Genomic DNA, 20,955 nt, shown 5'->3' on the forward strand with positions numbered 1-20,955 from the left:
TCAGTCAAAATATCATAAATTCGAGTTTCTAATTTCTTAGCTTTGTCAATGTTTTCAATGGTTTGGTCTTCCATAAAGACAACATCACGACTTCTAACAAGCCTTTTAGAAATAGGATCATACAGTCTATTCATCCTCTCTACTAAACCATTCAGCTGAGGAGTCTTTGGTGGTGTCCTTTGATGTCTAATCCCTTGTTGCTTACAATAAGCATCGAATGGTCCACAGTGCTCGCCACCATTATTGGTGCAAGCACACTTTAGTTTCTTCCCTGTTTGATGTTCAACGGAGGCTTGAAACTTTTTGAACTTGTCAAGAACCTAACTGATCTATGGATCTCAATGCATAAACCCACAATTTCCTGAAATGATAGTTTATGAAAGTAACAAAATATAATGCACCACCTATTGTTCGTACCTTCATAAGACCGCATACATCCGAATGTACCAATTCAAGTTTGCATGGTTTCCTAGAAGGAGAATGACTCTTGAAGGAAACCGTTTTTGCTTTCCCAGCAAGGCAATGAGCACATTTGCTCAACTTTGCATCTTTCAGCTCTAGAAGCAAATTCTTCTTAACTAGGCAACCTAGTGTTAGGTATTCCATAGCCAACCAGTGTTGAAGTCAGAACCACACCAGACTTAACTGGGAGGGGCTGCTACAGCCATTGTTAACCTGAAAAAAGTTCAAGTTAGGTGGCTGTATATTGTTGACGGGGAAAGAAAATTGCCTCCTCCCCTTGTCCTATAAATATGGGAATTCATTTGTTGGAAATGTATCGGTTGGATCAACAAGGATCAACCAGTGAGATATCCACCAAGAGAAAAAAATAGAGAAAAATTAGTTTCTTCTGTTTCTTCCTTTTGTGAGAAAGTTACTCCCTGTAATTATTTTTCTCAACTGATTAATTGATTGTTGCAATGCAACCGTGGACGTAGGCAATATTGTCATAACCACATTAAAATTTGGTGTCTCTTTGTGTGTGTTAATTCTGGGTGGGGCTTCAAATCCCCTACAAACTGATATTAGAGCCATATTAGGCTAGATCAGAGTCATTTGTGGCAAATTGGAACTGGAAACTCCAGTTGCATAAAAGAGACTCATAAAAAGAGGTTGCTCTAATCAGAGTTTGGAGCATATCAATTTGTTCTCCTCAGTGAGATGCCAAATCGGGGCCCAAACGATGGAGTAATCGGTTCAGAAATTTTATGGACCCCGCACTACTGTTGTTCTTCAAATTTAAAGAAGTTGTAGGGGATTAGTGGATTGTTGTGGTGCAACTGTGGGCATAGGCAATATTGGCCGAACCACACTAAAATTTAGTCTCTCTTTGTGTGTGTTATTTTTGGGTGGGGCTTTAAATCCCCTACAGCTTCTTCTCCATCTAAACTTTGTTGATTTAGATTTAGATTTACAAATTTGCAATTTATGAAACTTTAGAAATATTAGAGTATTATTCCGTTATGATAGAGCAATTTATGACATTACGACGACGCCACGCTTACGTCAGTGCTTTAGATGCTCCCTTCTCCTTTTTTTTAAAAAAAATAAAAGAAACTTCTCCTAAAAGAACAAAGGGGAACGAAAAAAAAACCTTTGCAATTTGAAGAACTACTCCATCGTCTGGGCTCCGATTTGGCTTCCATCAAGTGTGTTGGAATCGTCTCACCGAGGAGAACAAATTGGTATGCTCCAAAACTCTTATTAGAGCAACGTTTTTTAATGGATCACTTTTGTGCAACTGGAGTTTTCAATTCCGATCTGCTACAAATGATTCTAATCTAGCCTAATCTGGCTCTAATACCAATTTGTATAGGGGATTTGAAGCCCCACCCAAAGTTAACACACACAAAGGGACACAAAATTTTAACGTGGTTCGGACAATATTGCCTACGTCCACTGTTGCACTACAACAATCCACTAATCAATTGAGAAAAATAATTACAGGGAGTAATTTCTCTCACAAAAGGAAGAAACAGATGAAACTAATTTCTCCTTATTTTTTTCTCCTGATGGATATCTCACTAGTTGATCCTTGTTGATCCAACGTCATTTCCAACAAATGGAATCTCGGGGGAGAAGATAATTTTTTTCTCCCGTCGACAAAATGCAATCACCTAACTTGAACTTTCTTCAGGTCAACAATGGCTGCAACAACCCCACTCAGTTAAGTCTGGTGTGCTTCTAGGTTAGCGGCATCAACACTGGTGGGCTATGGAATACCAAACACTAGGTTGCTTAGTCAAGAAGAATTTGCTTCCAGAGCTTAAAACTGCAAAGTTGAGCAAATGTGCTCATTGCCATGTCAAGAAGCAGAAATGAGTTTCCTTCAAGAGTCATTCTCCTTCTAGGAAACTAGACAAACTTGAATTGGTACATTCGGATGTATGCAGTCCTATGAAGGTACGAGGTGATGCATTATATTTTGTTTCATAGCATTATTCCAGGAAATTGTGGGTTTTATTCCAGGAAATTGTGGGTTTATAAGCATTGAGATCCAAGGATCGGGTTCTTAACAAGTTCAAAGAGTTTCAAGCCTCTGTTGAACTTCAAACAGGAAGAAACTAAAATGCGTTGGCACCGATAATGGTGGCAAGTACTGTGGACCATTCGATGTTTATTGTAAGCAACAAGGAATTAGACATCAAAAGACACCACCAAAGACTCCTCGGCTGAATGGTTTAGCAAAGAGGATGAATAGGACGTTGATGAAGAGAGTTAGATGCTTGCTTTCTAAAGCTAAGCTACTGAGTTCTTTCTGTGGCGAGGCACTATACACAGCCGCCTATGTTATTAACTTATCTCCAGCTATTGCCTTGAATACAGATGTTCCTGACAGAGCGTGGTATGAAAAGGATATTTCCTATGATCCATTGCGAGTGTTTGGGTGCAATGCTTTTGTACATGTACCCAAAGATGAAAGATTCAAGCTAGACGTCAAGACAAAACGGTGTATTTTCATCGGCTATGGGTAGAATGAGTTTGGCTATAGTTTGGCTATAGACTGTATGATCCTATTTTTAAAAGGCTTGTTAGAAGTTGTGATGTTGTCTTTATGGAAGACCAAACCATTGAAGACATTGACAAAGCTGAGAAATCAGAAACTCGAAGTTACGATATTTTGACTGATTTTGAATCCAACTCATGTTTCACAGTCAACAGGTCTAGCATCAATGACCCTAATGATGCACCAGTTGATGTCTGAGGGTAATCATGAAACTGCCGAGAGCATGGATATTTCACCAAGGTTCCTACCGTAGAGCCAAGAGGTTTGAGAAACCGTCGACCCACCACACGGTATTCACCGAAAGAGTATGTGCTCCTCACTGCGGGGGAGAGAACCTGCATGCTACAAAGAGGCAGTTGAGAGTGAACAGAAATCATACATTTGAGCTGGTGAAATTTGCCTAGGTATTAAAGCTTTGAAGAATCGGTGGGTTTACAAGGTGAAGCACGAAAGTGACACTTCACGTCCACGATACAAAGTTGGACTTGTTGTGAAAGGCTTTGATCAAAAGAAAGGTGTAGATTTTGAGGAGATCTTCAATCCGAGTTGTTTTGAGTTTGAGCAGATGGATGTGAAGACAGCTTTCCTTCATTGTGATTTGATGGAAGAGATATACATGGAGCAACCAGAGGGTTTTCTTGCCAAAGGAAAGGAGGATTATGTCTACAAGTTGAAGAAGAGTCTGTATGGCTTGAAACAGGCTCCTAAGCAATGGTACAAAAAGTTTGAGCAGTTTATAGCTCAACAAGGCTCTATGAAGACTACTTCAGATCACTGTGCATTTTTGTAGAGGTTCTCTTATCTATGTCGACGATATGCTTATTGTTGGACACAAATCCTCAAGGATCAGTCAATTAAAGATGGAGTTAAACAAAGTATTTGCTATGAAAGACTTGGGTCCTACAAGACAAAATCTTGGAATTTCTATTGTTCGCGACAGGAAGAGTAAGCCATTATGGCCAATCTCAAGAGATAAATTAAGAAGGTACTTCAGCAATTCCGCATGAATAAAGCTAAAGTAGTTAGTACACCTCTTGCTACTCACTTTGAACTTAGTAAGCAACAAGCTCCCTTGAGTGATGCTAACAAGGAGTATATGCAAAATGTTCCTTATACATCAACAATTGGTAGTCTTATGTATGTCATGGTGTGCATCAGGCCTGACATTGCATACATAGTTGGTACAGTGAGCCATTTTATGTCCAATCCAGAAAAGGAGCATTGAAATGCAGTACAATGGATATCAAATCTACGTGGTACTTCCAAGTTAAGTTTGGTTTTTGGCACTGTCAAGCCCGAGCTTGAAGGCTACACTAATTCAGATATGGCCGATGATATTGACACAAGGAAGACTACTTCAGGTTACATGATTACCTTTGCAAGGGAAGCTGTGTCTTGGCAATCTAAGTTGCAGAAGAGATGTTGTGGATGAAGAAGTTCATAAGTGAACTTGGTTTTAATAAAAAGAGGTATGTTTTGTTTTGCGATAGTCAGAGTGCTATACACCTCAACAAGAATTCAACTTTTCACGGACGGTCAAAGCACATTGATTTTCGGTATCATTGGATATGGAATGTTCTGGACTCAAAGTTGCTAGAGCTTGAGAAGATTCATACTAATGACAATGGTTCAGACATGATGACAAAAGTAATACCTCACAATAAGTATGAACTTTGCAAGGAACTGGCCAAAATGGGTTCCTGCTAGAAGTACACTCGTTTGAATGAGCATTCTCCTCCGATGGGTATGGAGGGGGAAAATTGTTAGGTATTCCATAGCTCACCAGTGTTGAAGCCGCCAGTCTAGAAGCACACTAGACTTGACTGAGAGAGGCTACTGCAACCATTATTGAAGCATTTGTTGGCAAAATGTCTATATAATGTCTCTTATATTTGGCCTCTGTTGAACTTTAGGTAAAGGTTTCAAAATCCTGTGCATGAGATTATGTGCGTCTATCTGTTTGTAATGTTTTAAAGCAGCTCGCAACCCCCAGTTTAAATTTCAAGTTTTAATAGGAGTTAGATGCTTTGGTGGATGTGCTGAATTGCACTTCAATTCAATTCAACATCGAATTTTAATTATGGGAATTGAGTTATATATGGTATTTATTTATATATAGATTCATTAAGAATTTCCATGTTGTGTGGAGGACATAGTTGGCAAATGGCTGCATGGTGGCCTTTGGTTTTTGAGTTAATAATTTTAAACAAGTATTATAAATTCAACAAACAGTTTTTAAGCTGGAAAGTTCTTGTTCTAGCATTCTAAACTAAGACGAGATAAGTTTTTGCTTCGGACTTTGAAGTAGTTAAAATTTTAAAAATTTATTATTTTTATTGTGATTTAATGGAGTCATAAAATTTGACACGGATATATGGAAAGACTGCCAAAATAAATAAATAAATAAAAATGCGATGCATAATGCAGTAATATGTTGTCTTGGAACCCACTTTTGTTGTGTTTTGAAACATGTCCTTTTCAAATTTGAATTCTATTATAAAATGTTGCATGCTAGAGCTGTTAGGCGTAAGCCTCAACTAAACAGACGCAAAAAGCATTCTTTTTTGTAAAAACGCGTTGGAATATGGTGTTTTAGATTGAGCATCAATGCGTTTTAAGCATGCCTTACGTTGAGGCGGGCCTCGATTGAGCCTTTTAAAACATTAAAAAGTACCATTAACAAAAATTAATAACGAATATACAGTTGAATATATTGTATTCCGGCGACGGTGTCTGATGCATGGTTTGTGATATGTTGGATGGGAAAATGTTTTGTTTATAGACGGCATGCTGCCTAATTTTTTATAAAATTTTTCCCACCCAAAATATTCAAAGTATATAAACCAAGTGCCGAATGATTAACAGATCAACATGCTAACGGCATGCTGCCGAAATTTTTATAAAATTTTTCCCACCCAAAATATTCAAAGTCTATAAACCAAGTGCCGAATGATTAACAAATCAACATGCTATTACGTTGAGGCGGGCCTCAATTGAGCCTTTTAAAACATTAAAAAGTACCATTAACAAAAATTAATAACGAATATACAGTTGAATATACTGTATTCCGTTGACGGTGTCTAGTGCATGGTTTGTGATATGTCAGATGGGAAAATGTTTTGTTTATAGACGGCATGCTGCCGAATTTTTTATAAAATTTTTCCCACCCAAAATATTCAAAGTATATAAACCAAGTGCCGAATGATTAACAGATCAACATGCTAGACTTTATTCTAAAGGATTATTGCATAATTAATGCAGTCATGATTATAGTTGATTAACTCACCATGAATGAAAAGAGTTGTTTTTTGTAGGTCTTTACTATTTCCTGAGGGTCGATCTAAATGGCATGAAGCTCAAGTAGTGTTCCAGTGATGGTATTGTTGTCTATAGGGGGGAAATTATCACCAGAGTAGAAGGTGTTAGTTATTACGCTGATTCGATCAATTCGAATTGGCCATAGGTGTAAATTAAATAAACTGTATTCGAAAATATACAAATATTTGGATCAATATGCAATGCAGGTGACTGCAAGATACCCTATGCGAGGGTTCAATGGTACAGTCTTCTATGAGGTTGTTCCTGTAACTGATGATTACAACGAACATTGTGTTCGATGCACACTGTGTAGGTCTGACTTATTTAACTACGCAGTTATATGTTGAAACTATTCCTCAAATGGGTGTCACCCCGAATAGGCAGCCAGGGGCACCCCGGAGCATTTGGTCAGTGGAGGAAAAGACCCAACAAACACGTCATATTGACATGAGTGCGGGAGTTGGTGATATGCCTACAATGGATTTCAATGAATGTTCAGGATCGTCGTTCGAGCCGCCGACGTACGAAACACCTGTTCTTGACACGGATGATCGGGGAGGTTGTGAAGAAATTCTGATAAAGGGTCCAGGATCGTTGTTTGCCATTGCGGACGACGCATTAGACGAGGGGATGAACATTGCGAATGATATTAATCTTCAAGATGATGACACGTACGAGCAGGAAATGGGTGAAGGGGTAAATGAGCTCCCTGATGATGTGAACCCACCCTCCTGAGAAACGAATGATGCCACATACGACGCCCAATTTATGAACGAACCTCCAATGTACGGTCATGTTGACGTAGATGTTGCAGATTTAACTGCGGAAGGGGAGGTTCCTATACGGGCGACTCGTTGGGATGAATCCTCTGAGTTGAGTAAGGGGATGCTATTCGGGTCGAATGATCAGTGGATAGCGGCAGTACGAATATATCACGCTCGAACCCACCATAACTTCCACGTTGTGCGATCTACCCCAGTATTATGGGTTATTTGGTGTAAGGAGTTCGATTGCGGATGGAGAGTGCGTGCAATGTATCGGATGAAACACCGATTATTCGAAATCACCTAATATGATGGTTCGCATAAGTGTTTGAACGAACTTCTTTCGCAGGACCATAACCAAATCACATCGTCTCTCATTGCCAAAGAGATGGTGAATATAATAAGGGGAGATGTGTCGACATCAATCGTCACATTGAAAGAGTTCATAGATAGTTATTTTGGCTATTCAATCTCATATAAGAAGGTTTTATTAGGCAAACAGAAGACAATTGCCCAAGTATTCGGTGATTGGGAGATGTCCTACCAAACGTTGTCAAAGTGGATGGAAGCAATGCACGCGTACAAACCTGAAACTATAGTTAAGTGGAGGCAGACCCCAATTCCAGGTAGCGAGAACACTACAACATTTGTATCCGTATTTTGATCATTTACAACATCTATTCAGGGTTTTCGTCACTGCCCTCCCATCATATGTGTAGACGGGATACACTTGTACGGTAAGTATAAGGGCAAACTTCTAATTGCGACATGCCCGGATGCAAATAAACATATTTCCCCTTACATTTTCTATTGTCCAAGAGAAAAGCCTAGACACATGGAATTGGCAACCACCATGTGCCCACCACCGATTCTCCCTTCAACACGTGGTCAGCAACTTTAATACGAAAGTACGGAGTGTCAATCTTAAGCTTATGGTCGGGAAGGGAGCATCAGATAAGAAAATTTAACAAGTGCATAGAGAGGATATTCGATGAGAGTGGAGAACCAGCAAAGTCATTTTTCGATCAAATCCCTGCTCACATGTGAACTCAGTGCCACGACGGTGGAAGAAGGTATGGAAACATAACCTACCTTGTGGAATGTTTCAACGTCGTCCTGAAAGGCGAAGCTTCCCAACAACGACCCTTATGCAACTAACATTTTATTGCGTTGCACATTATTTCAATATCCGACGGGAGGCTGCTCGTAACGCAATATATGGAGGAAATGTATTCACTCCGCATATCTTGCTAGCGATGGAACGAAAGAAGCTGAAAGCAACTGGACATCGAGTCACAACGTTCAACCTGTTTAGGGGTAGTTTTGGCATCACAACCGCGCAAATTGGGGCCACATAAAGGAAACAACGTCCAAACTTTGAGCATTTAAGGTAGGCGCGAATGCTACCCAATATGTTGAATCATGTTGGAGCACTACATAGCACTATGCGAATCATGCCGCGGTTTTTCATCCGATTATGCACAAGGCGGTATTGGCCAACATTCTCGTTGCCGACTTTGCAGAAAATCTTACATATGCTCGACATAAAGGTAGGCCTAGAAGTTCACGTATATACAATGAGATGGACGCAAGGGAAAATAGGAAGAACGTGCAGCGTCATCATCAAGAAGGTCATAACCGCACAAGGTGTAAGAGAACACAACCTGGGGATGCAACTGAACCTTCGCACTCACTTACCACTTGTAGGGTTCCGTGTAGATGTCATATTATTAGTATATTGATTGTATTTCATTGGTACCTTTTGTAGGATTCGACCCAGGGTCGTCTGATGCTAGTATACTGTCGAGAGGGCACGTAGTTAGTCCATGATCTGATAGATGCAGGTGTCTACCTCGTTAGATGGATACGAGATGCGGGCTTCTATAGGATTTATCAGATTGGCCATATCCAGCTGGATTGACATCTAGTGACTGCTTTTGTGGAGCGATGGAGACCAGAGACGCACACGTTCCACCTACCGCACGAGGAGGCGACTATCACCCTCCGGGACGTTGCGGTTTTGTTCAAACTGCCGATTGATGGGAGGTCTGTCACTGATCGTACTACTGGACCAGTAAAGCAGAGAGCAGCCGGTTAGGGAGGAGCAATGACCAGCTGCCGATTGATGGAGACTAAGTTATGTGTCAGTTTGGCTATCGGCAAGGCATTCCCAACCGCTTTTTGACCTCAGGGCTAGATGCACATGGGGAGGACCTACATGAGATTGATGGATGCGGCGCAATGCTCCTCCCTGACAGGCTGTTCTCTACTCTACTAGTCCTGCAGTACGACCAGTGATGGGTCTCCCATCAATCAGCAACCCGAACAAACCACAACGTCCTAGAGGGTTATAGTCGCCTTCCCGTGCAATAGATGCAATGTGTGCATCTTTGGTTTCCATCGCCCCACAAAGGCAATCACTAGATGTCAATCCAGTTAGATATGGTCAATCTAATAAATCTCATAGAAACCCGCATCTCGTATCCATCTAACAATGCAAGCATCTGCATCTATCCAGTCGTGGACTAACTACGTGCCCCCTCGACAATATAAGGGGTCGACATGAGAATCGGTCCACGCTCGACTGGACCGATGCTGATCCCCCATCGTCAGGACACTGGCATCAATATAATATTTATATGACATACAAAACCCTATAAGTGGTAAGTTAGTGCGAAGGCCCAGCTGCACCCTCAGGTTGTGTCCTTCTCGAACACCTTGTGCGGTTATGTCCTTCTTGATGACATATGTTGCACATGATATTTTTCCTACCTTCCCTTGCGTCCATCTCATTATGTATACGTGAACTTCTAGGCCGACCTTTATGTCGAACATATGCAAGATTTGCCTGCAAAGTTGGTAGCGAGGACGCTGGCCAATACGCCTCATGCATAATCGGATGAAAATTCGCGGCATATGTCGCATAGTGCTCGGCAGTGCTCCAACATGACTCAACATACTGGACAGCGTTTAGCTGTGTCTCTACACATGCAGCGAGAAGGTGGGAGCAGAGAAAGTGTAAAGCTTGCCACTTCTCACATGCTCATTCACATCTACCATGAATGCTCAAAGTTTGGACGTTGTTTCCTTTATGTGACCCCGATTGTGCAGTTGTGATGCTAAAAACTACCCCTGGACTGCTTGAACGTCATGACTCGATGTCCGGTCGCCTTCAACTTCCTTCGTTCCACCGCTAGTAGGATATGCGAAGTGAATACATTTCCTCAAGATATTGCGTTACAAGCAGGCTCCCGTCGGATATTGAAATAATATGCAACGCGAGCCGTTATTAGGAGGCTACGAGCACCTTTCAAGATGGCGTTGAAACATTCTACAAGGTTAGTGGGTCATGTTTTCATACCTTCTTCCACCGTCATGGCACTGAGTCTACATATGAGAAGGGATTTGATCGAAAAACGACTTTATTGGTTCTCCATCCTCATCGAATATCCTCTCCATCCACTTGTCAAATTTTCTTATATGATGCTCCCTTCCCACTCGCTCAGTCATACGCTTAAGATTGACACTCCGTACTTTCCCATTAAAGTTGGTGACCACATGTCGAAGACAAAATCGGTGGTGGGCACGTGGTGGTTGTCAATCAAGATTGCGTTGCACTGCAGCGAGAATTCCTAGATGCTGATCTGATACAAGGCAAATGTCATCCCTATCGGTAATGGAACGAAGACAACACAAAAACCAATTCCATGTGTTCAGGCTTTCTTCTTGAACAATAACAAATGCAATGAAAAATATTTGCCTATTTTCATCCGGGCACGTCGCAATTAGGAGTTTGCCCTTGTACTTACCATACAAGTTTGTCTCGTTCACACATGACAGGAGGGCAGTGACGAAAACCCTGAATAGACGCTGCAAACGACCAAAATACGAATACAAATGTTACAATGTTCTCGTTACCTGGAACAGAAGTCCACCTCCACTTAACTACAGTCCCAAGATTGAACGCGCATATCGCTTCCATCCACTTTGATAACGTTTGCTAGGACATCTCCCAATCGCCAAATACTTGGGCAATTACATTTTGTTTGCCCAACCAAACCTTTTTATACGAGATCAAATAGTCAAAGCGACGATCTATGAACTCTTTCAATGTGGGGATTGATGTCAACACATCTTCCCTTATTATATTCATTATCTTTCTAGCAATGAAAGATGATGTAATTTGGTTATGGTCCTACGAGAGAAATTCGTTCAAACACGTGTGCGACCACCATATTGGGTGATTCAAATAATCGGTGTTTCATCCGATACATTGCACGCACTCTCCATCCACAATCAAACTCCTTACACCTAGCAACCCATAATACTGGGGTAGATCGCACAACGTGGAAGTCATGGTGAGGTTCAAGCATGATACATTCGCACTGCCGCTATCAACTAATCCTTTGACCCGAATATCATCCCCTTACTCAGCTCAGAAGATTCATCCCAACAAGTCGCTCGTATAGGAGCTCCTCTTCCGCAATTAAATATATAGCATCTACGTCAATATGATCGTACATCGGAGGTTCGTCCATAAACTGGATGTCGTACGTGGCATCATTCGTTTCACGGGAGGGTGAGTTCACATCATCGGGGAACTCATTTGACTCTTCACCCTTTTCCTGCTCGTACGTGTCATCATCTTGAAGATTAACATCATTTGCAATGTTCATCCCCTCGTCTAATGCATTGTCTGCAATGGCGAACAACGATCCCGGACCCTCTGTCGAAACTTCTTCACAATCTCCCAGATCATCCGTGTCAAAAACAGGTATTTCATAGGTCGGCGACTCGAACGATGATCCCGGACATTCGTTGAAATCCACCTTAGCCATACCACCAACCTCCGCACTTATATCAATATGACATGTTTGTTGGGTCTCTTCCTCCACCTCAGTCAAATGCTCTAGGGGCACCCCCGACTGCCTATCCGGAGCAACACCAATTTGAGGAATGGTTTCGACATATAACTGCACAGTTAAATAAGTCGGTGAAAGAAGAAAAGATTGGAAAAATATTTCTTTCATACTTTTGTTCTTACGTACAATCCAATATATAATACAATAACCTATTCTAATCAAGGAAACAATTTCCTATTAAATGATATCAAATCCCCCATAATTACTCACTTTCCTAATTTCTATTTTATTTACAAAGATATTCTGGGTTGACATTTTAACACTCCCCCTCAAGTTGGATCATAAATATTAATCATCTCCAACTTGTTAATAAATCATCAAAACTCTATCGTCTCAAGCCTTTAGTAAGGATATCTGCAGTTTGTTCCTTGGTTGGTACATAAGTCATACATATAATTCCTTCTTCAATTTTTTCTTTGATGAAGTGTCTTTCTACCTCCACATGTTTAGTCCTGTCACGTTGGACAGGATTAAGAGAGATGCTAATAGCTGCCTTATTGTCACTGTAGAGTTTGATAGGAAGGTTCACCGGTACCCGTAATTCCTCCAATAGTTTTCGTAACCACAATCCTTCACAAATCCCTTAAGCGATTGCCCTGAATTCAGCTTCAGCACTACTACGAGCCACCACATTCTGTTTTTTGCTTCTCCAAGTCACGAGATTTCTCCAGACGAATGTACAATATCTTGTGGTGGACCTTCTATCTTCCACTGATCCTGCCCAATCTGCATCTATAAAGATCTCAATTCCCTTGCTTTCACATTTCTTAAAGAAGAGTCCTCTTCCTGGGGATCCTGGGGATCCCTTGAGGTATCTAAGGATCTTGTATACGGCATCGAAGTGAACTTCCTTTGGTGAATGCATATGTTGACTTACTACACTAACTGCAAATGCAATATCTGGTCTAGTATGTAATAGGTAGATCAGTTTACCAACCAATCTCTGATACCTCTCCTTTTCTACTGGTTTTCCACAATCTTCAACCCTCTTTACAGTTTCTATCGGGGTTTCGCTGGGTTTGCACCCTAGCATGCCAGTTTCAACTAGGAGGTCAGTAACATACTTTCGCTGTAAAACACTAATCCCTTTTTTTGTTCTTGCCACTTCCATGCCCAAGAAATACCGCATCTGTCCCAAGTCTTTAACTTCAAATTCAGTAGCCAGAACCTTCTTCAATCTCTCCATTTCTACAGTATCATCACTAGTAAGAATTACATCATCAACATACACTATTAGAACTGTTTTCTTATCACCTTCAGACTGTTGGAAGAATAGTGTATGGTCTGATTGCCCTTGTCGATACCCTTGATTCTTTAGTACCTTTGCGAATCTGTCGAACCACGCTCTCGGAGATTGTTTGAGGCCATATAACGATTTTTTTAGTTTACACACTCTATTTTCTTCACCTGTGCTACTGAATCCTAGTGGTATAGTCATGTAAACTTCCTCTTCTAATTCTCCATTTAAGAAAGCATTTTTAATATCAAGTTGTTGTAGTGGGCAATCTAAATTGGTTGCCAGGGACAAGAGAATCCGAACTGTATTTAAGTTTGTCACTGGTGCAAATGTCTCAGTAAAGCCTTTTGCAACAAGTCTAGCTTTATATCTTTCAACTGTTCCATCAGATTTACATTTCACTGTGAAAACCCATTTACAACCTACTGGCTTCTTCCCTTTCGGTAGATCTGTCAACTTCCAAGTTCCATTTTTTTCTAGGGCTCGCATTTCCTCCAAGACTGCCTCTCTCCATTCTGGTATTTCTAGAGCTTCCTAAATGTTTTTTGGTACTTTCATCCTGTCCAAATTAGAGACAAATGCACGATATCCTGTAGACAAGCTTTTATAAGACATGTATTTTGACCAAGGATATTGAGTACATGACCTGGTTTGTTTTCTGATTGCAATAGGTAGATTGATATCATCAGGTGCAGAATTGTCAGAGGAAGACTCAATTACCAGATCATGATTATTCGGAGCCATCACCGGGTCCAACGCTCTTGGTGCCTCAGGTATGAGATTCTCCTTCTCCTTTGTTTTCGACTTTCTTGAGTAAACCAGTATGTCTGCGTTGTTTTGTTCTCCTGCATCTCCCCCTGAGGGTAAGTGTTCAGTTGTGTTTGCAGATCGGGAAGTACTGTCATGGAAGACTCAATAGATGGGTCAGGGAATGAAGTAACTGGAGTATCCACAGATTCAATAGTAAAAGGATCAACCGATCTTCACTCCTCCATTTCTCCCCCTGAAGAGAGGGCTTTGAGAAATAAGGAGTGGTTTCAAAAAAAGTGACATCAAGACTAACGACGAACAGTCGTTTTGAGACCGGGTCATAGCCATTTGTAGCCTTTTTGGGTAGGTGGATAACCAATGAAAACACATTTAATGGCACGAGGATCCAATTTATCGCGATGGTGTGCATGGACATGAACAAACGCAGTACAGCCAAAAATTTTCAGTGGGAGACTGGAAGAGAGTCAAGAGAGGTAGGAAAGTTTTCCTGAAATTTCTGCAGAGGAGTGACAAATGAGAGTGCTCGACTTGGCATTCGATTAATGAGATGTGTGGCTGTTAAGATGGCATCGCCCCAAAAATAATGTTTCATGTGGGTAGTAAACATTAAAGCCCCGACTTCAAGTATATGTCTATTTTTCCGTTCAGCAACCCCATTTTGTTGAGGGGTATCCACACAAGAACTTTGATGAACAATCCCATGATTTTGAAGATAAGTTCCCAGGATGGTATTGAAATATTCCGTACCATTATCAGTACGTAGGATCTAAATATGAGTCTGGAACTGTGTATGAATCATGGTATGAAAATTGATAAAAATGGAGCTGACTTCAATTTTGTCTTTTGGTAAGTAGACCCAACAAAGACGAGTATGGTCATCGATAAAGGTCACAAACCATTTTGCATTGGTGCGATTTAGGGAACATGAGGGACCCCATACATCACTGTGAAACATAGCAAATGGGCGAGATGGTTTGTATATGAAGGATGGAAAAGAAGTACAACGATGTTTAGCAAGCTCACACACTTCACATTGAAACTCAGAGGCCATTTTATTTGAACAAAGGGAAGAAAACAAACGTTTTAAATATTGAAAATTGGGATGACCCATCCGTGAATGCCATAACAAAAGTTCACTAATTTTAGAAGTAAATGCAGAATCACAAATTGCAGTATTACACAATTCACTCAAACTTGCCTCCTCAAAGTAGTAGAGTCCCTTATACGCTTTAGCAGTGCCAATCGTCTTCCCCGATGATAGGTCCTGAAAAACACAATGGGAGGAAACAAATTTAGCGGAACAATTCGAGTCTTTTGTTAACTGACTGATAGATAGCAAATTGCAGGATAACTTGGGGACATGTAAGACTGATTGTAAAGTTAAGGAATCAGATATGCGAATACTTCCTTTTCCAGCAACTGGTGAGAGAGATCCATCTGCAATTTTTACCTTCAAATTCCCGGCATATGGGGAGTACGATGAAAAATATTGATACGACCCAGTCATATGATCGGATGCACCCGAATCAATTATCCAAGGGCATTTGTAACAAGATGTGGTTTTTAAAGCTAACAGATGATTACCTCGATGAGCCAGAGAACCAGAGGAGGACTGACCCGATGTTTGCATCGATGAAAACATCTTATATAACTTATCCAACTGTTCAGGACTGAAGACACTGCCGGATGGGGTATCATTGTTCTCTCCTTGTGATTTTTCAATTGATCCGCTAGTGTTGGCCTGGTACCGACAATTTTTGTGGTATTGTCTCGATTTCCAGTCTGCCGATTTTCCATGAATCTCCCAGCAGGTATTTTTTGAATGACCTGTTTTTCGATAATGTTCACACCATATTTTTCCTCTTTGTGGCCGTTGACTAGGTCCTCCTGGGCCTTTTAATGCAAGAGTTGAGGTTCGGCCCAGCATGCTGCCCATCTAATTTTTGGGCAGATCCATGTACAGCCGGGTCCAGCCCAACGGATTCATTTTGGGATCGCAACATTACCCATCTCCTGTTCTCCTCCCACCTGACCTCTGCGAAGACTTCTCGGGTTGAAGGGAGAGGTTGCCGACCAAGGATCCGTCCCCTCACGTAGTCGAGCTCTCGATTCAGGCCGGCAAGAAACTTGAAGACCCTCTCGTTTTCTAGCCTTCTTCGGTGTCGCGTGCTATCTTCAAAGCAATCCCACTCTTCATCGATGCTCAGATCGAGCTCATGCCAGAGATGACTCATCTCCATGAAATACTCAGTAACCCCTCGCTCGCCTTGCCTCATCTGCCACAATCGGGTCTTGAGGTCGAAGATTTGAGAATATCTTTCGCCATCGGAGTACGTCTCACGTACGGCTTCCCAGACCTCCTTCGCCGTCGGCAAAAACAAATAAATTTTTCCAATTGATGGTTGCATTGAATTGACGAGCCAAGCCATGACCATGGAATTTTCGGACCTCCATCTTTGCAAGGCTATGGCGTCGAAAGGATATGGTTTCCTTCACTCACCGATAAGGTATCCAATCTTTCCTTTTCCCTCAATCACCACTGAGCCCATTCACGGAAATTTTTTCCGTTTAGTTTTTCCAATGAGAGTGGAAAAACTGTGTTATCATTCGTACTCAAACCGGACGTAACCTCTAAATCGCCGGTGATGTTTGCAAAGGAGGTAGAGTCTCTGCTGTCAGCCATTGTTTAGTTGGGTTTAAGAAACCCTAGCTCTAATACCATGAAAGAAGAAAAGATTGGAAAAAATATTTCTTTCATACTTTTGTTCTTACGTACAATCCAAAATATAATACAATAACCTATTCTAATCAAGGAAACAATTTCCTATTAAATGATATCAAATCCCCCATAATTACTTACTTTCCTAATTTCTATTTTATTTACAAAGATATTCTGGGTTGACATTTTAACGGTCGGACCTACACAGTGTGCATCTAAAACAATGCGCAAACCGTAATCATCAGTTACGGGAACAACCTCATAGAAGACTGTACCATTGATCCCTCGCATAGGTTAGTATTTTGCGGTCACCCACAATGTATATTGATCTGGATCAATATGTAAATATTTATATATCTTCGAATACAGTTTATTTAATTTACACCTATGGTCAATTCGAATTGGTCAAACCAGCCGACTACTATATAACTAACACCTTCTACTCCGGTAATATATACAACAACACCGTCACCAGAACACTGCTTGAGCTTCCTACCATTTAGATCAATCCTCAAGAAATAGAAAAAACTTATAAAAAACAAAATTGTATACTTAGGCACATGGAATAACAGCTCTTTTCATTCATGGTAAGCTAATTAACTATAATCATGACTGCATTAATTATGTAGTAATCCTTTAAAATAAAGTTTAGCATGCAGCATCTGTTAATCATTTGGCACATGGTTTATACACTTTAAATATTTTGGGTGAAAAAAATATTATAAAAAATTCGACAACATACCGTCTATAAATAGAACATTTTCCCATCCTACATATCACAAACCATGCACCAGACACCGTCACCGAAATACAATATATTCAACTATATATTCGTTATTAATTTTTGTTAATGGTATTTTTTAATGTTTTAAAAGGCTCAATCAACGCAAGGCATGCTTAAAACGCATTGAGTCTCAATCTAAAATATCATATTCCAACACATTTTTACAAATAAGAACGTTTTTTGCACCTTTTTTAGTTGAGGCCGCATAACATCTTGCGCCTTTTCTGAAAAGGACATGTTTCCTAAACACAACAAGTGGGTTTCAAGACAACATATTACTGCATTATGCATCGCATTTTTATTTATTTATTTATTTTGGCAGTCTTTCCATATATCCGTGTCAAATTTTATGACTCCACTAAATCACAGTAAAAATAATAAATTTTTAAAATTTTAACTACTTCAAAGTCCGAAGAAAAAACTTATCTCGTCCTAGTTGACACCTTACATAATTAAAATCAAGGTCTTTCAGTGTAGAATGTTAGAACAAGAACTACCCAGCTTAAAAACTGTTTGTTGAATTTATAATACTTGTTAAAGTGCAATTCAGCACATCCATCAAAGCATCTAACTCCTATTAAAACTTGAAATTTAAACCGGTAGTTGCAAGCTGCTTTAAAACATTACAAACAAACAGACGCACATAATCTCACGCACATTATACAGACCAGGATTTTGAAACCTTTACCGTTCAACAAAGACCAAATATAAGAGACATTTTGCCAACAAATGTTTCATAAAAGAGCAAGAAATATTAGGAGGAAGGATAAAAAAATCAAGCGAGCAATAATGAAAACAGAACGAAATTTCTTTATTTCTTGAATTCTAAATCACGTACATCCTAATCAATATATAATAAATCAATATATAACAATTTTAATTTAATAAAATACAAATAATGAAATAAAAGCCTTACCTCAGATGGGGGTTCCGGATGCACCTTCTAAACAACAAATCGAAATGCAAAATACTATATTGTGAATCTAGGTATAACAAATCTTCAATACGAACGTCAAATTAATAAGAAGAATCAATGAAAATAAAAAATATTTTGGATAAGAAAAACATAACCCATTTCTCCGAATTTTATAGCTTACTCGAGCTCGAACAGTTACCTGCCACGACCAACAGCCACCTACTAGCCTCCTGCTGCTGTCGTCCTCCTCCCTGCTAGAATCTCTACTCTCTCTGCACCATGCGTTCATGAGTGAAGCGAAGGAGACAAGGAGGAGTAGAAGGCAGTCAAGGCAAATCTAGCCGGACCAAGCAGCGAGATTTGCCACGCATCACAAACCGATCGACCGTTCATTTCCCAGGCAAATCAAGACCCAAGTGCCTGGCCCCATTTAAATCTCGCTGGACCAAGCAGCGAGATTACGTGAGCATCCTTTTGGGAAATGTTTTCCCAAATAGGGTATTATTTAATATATTATTTAAAATTAAAGATAAAACGGGGGAAAACTCGAATGTCATGAGCCTAAATGAGCCAAGCACAATATCGAGCTCAGCTAATTTAATAGAAAAGCTTCAAAAATAGGATTGTTTATCAATGAGCCAATAAATGGAATGTCATGAGCCTAAATGAGCCAGGCTCGGTATCAAGCTCAGCTTTTTTAATAGAAAAAGCTTCAAAAATAGGATTGTTTATCGCTCATTTTTGCAAATGAGCAAACACGAGCCCTTTCCGAGCTGAGCTACCAAGCTGCTAAATGTTAACTTGATTTGTTTGCAACCCTCACTTTACTTTTCTGGAAGTTCAAAAACATCATTAGGCAAGATATTTACTTTTCATGATGTTCATACAAATTATTAATGGTTAGCACAGTCAAAGACTGGATTGACTCAATGTCCAACTTCCATGTAAGGTGTTCTACTTTGATAAGAATTTTGAAGTGCCAGCACAACTGGGTAGAGCTGCAACAAAACATGAATACACTTACCATGACGTGTTGTTACTCTACAGTTCAGAAAGAGGTAACAAACCAAAAGCAAGAACAAAAATCTGGATACCGAGCAGTAATCTTACATACTTAAACAAATAAACACAGATTAAAGATATGAAAAATAGTACAAACTACAAACTGACGACTTTAGGCCAGACGAATGAGAAATACAGAGGAGAAATTGACTTTCTTGAGCACTCTCCAAAAACCAGGCACAGACTTAAATAGTTAGGGTAACATTGAAAAGAAAAAGAAAAAAAAGACAAATGGGATCTCAGAAAGAAGGAAAAGACTACATAATTCATTGTTCAAAATGGGAGAGAAGAATTAATGAAGATAGAGCAATCAATGCAAGGGATAAACACAAACCCATTACCTCAAACATCACGAAAATTAATTCCAAGCACAACAAGGAGGCAAAAATTGAAGAATGATTAACTAATGAAGAAAGGAATACGGACCCAGAAGAGTTAGCAGCAGCGAAGTGGCAAACAAAAGTCTTAAAAAGCCTCTCATCGCCATTAAAGCTCCCTACCAGCTACCTTCCCTTATCTCCACCCCGCAAGGACCTTCCTTCTTCTCCACCTTCTTCTTCGTCCGTGCTTGTAAGTTGTTATCGTTCTTCTTCTTCTGCTTTGCGTCTCTCCATGTTAAGTGTCCTCCGCAGCATAAAAAGGCTCTTTCCTCTCAGGTCTGGTCTCGCAGCTCGAGAGAGAAGACAAGCAGAGAGAGAGAGAGAGAGTGAGGTGGAGGAAGTCGATTGGGGGGGTGGTGTACGGAGAGTGGTGTGGTCCGTTGGCGGTGTCAGAGTGGCAGCGGTCGGACCGGACCTCAGATATGTTTGTGAAATTGGGCTTATAGAAACGTCTCGATTCCGCTGCTTTGCATGTCTGTTCCTCCCCCAACTTAGCTTTTTGTTTTTGGCATTTTTATATTGCCGTTGATCACTGCCCCCAACGGTAAAATTTGAGGCAAATTTTAGCACAAGATTTGAATTTGAGAACACTTTAAAATTTTAGACAATAGAATCCCTAAAGAATAAACTTTAGTACAAGGTCTCCTTTCTAAGTACATAATTCAGTAGAATTGTAAGGAATGAAAGAAAAAAAGATATTATATTCTTTTTAAGGATGTTACATTTTCTTCTTCAAATGTGGGAACATATTTGACAGGAGTTTAGTATAAAGATTTATATTTAAAATACATAAAATTACATATTTTGGAATAGTTAAAATATATATATATATATATATAATGAGTAAGAATTAAAATAGGTTGAAATTATTGTCAACAATTATAAATTAAAAATCAGCAGCATATTTATTTAATATCTATAAAATTAAAATAAATTAAAATTCTATTTGAACAAATGCTCAATTTTGTCATTAAATTTAATAAAAATAAAAAAATATGATTAAAATAATATAAATTTAAAATAGCATAATAAATTATGTTTCAAAATTCACTTTGCCAAAGTAATCATATTGCAC

The 20,955-nt window shown here is 39.8% G+C and overlaps 1 protein-coding gene across 1 annotated transcript in view; it reads right to left on the reverse strand.

Moving 5' to 3' along the window:
* LOC131157310 (glucan endo-1,3-beta-glucosidase 13-like) overlaps nt 1-20,369 on the reverse strand; it is a 28,487-nt gene extending 8,118 nt beyond the window's left edge. The window contains exon 1 of the mRNA XM_058111363.1: nt 19,927-20,369. Coding sequence (XP_057967346.1) covers nt 19,927-19,987 — 61 coding nt within the window. The 5' untranslated portion in view covers nt 19,988-20,369. The remainder of the gene's footprint in view (nt 1-19,926) is intronic.
* Nucleotides 20,370-20,955: the final 586 nt, after the last annotated feature.

This window comes from Malania oleifera, chromosome 6, assembly GCF_029873635.1.
Source record: "Malania oleifera isolate guangnan ecotype guangnan chromosome 6, ASM2987363v1, whole genome shotgun sequence".
Taxonomy (NCBI): domain Eukaryota; kingdom Viridiplantae; phylum Streptophyta; class Magnoliopsida; order Santalales; family Ximeniaceae; genus Malania; species Malania oleifera.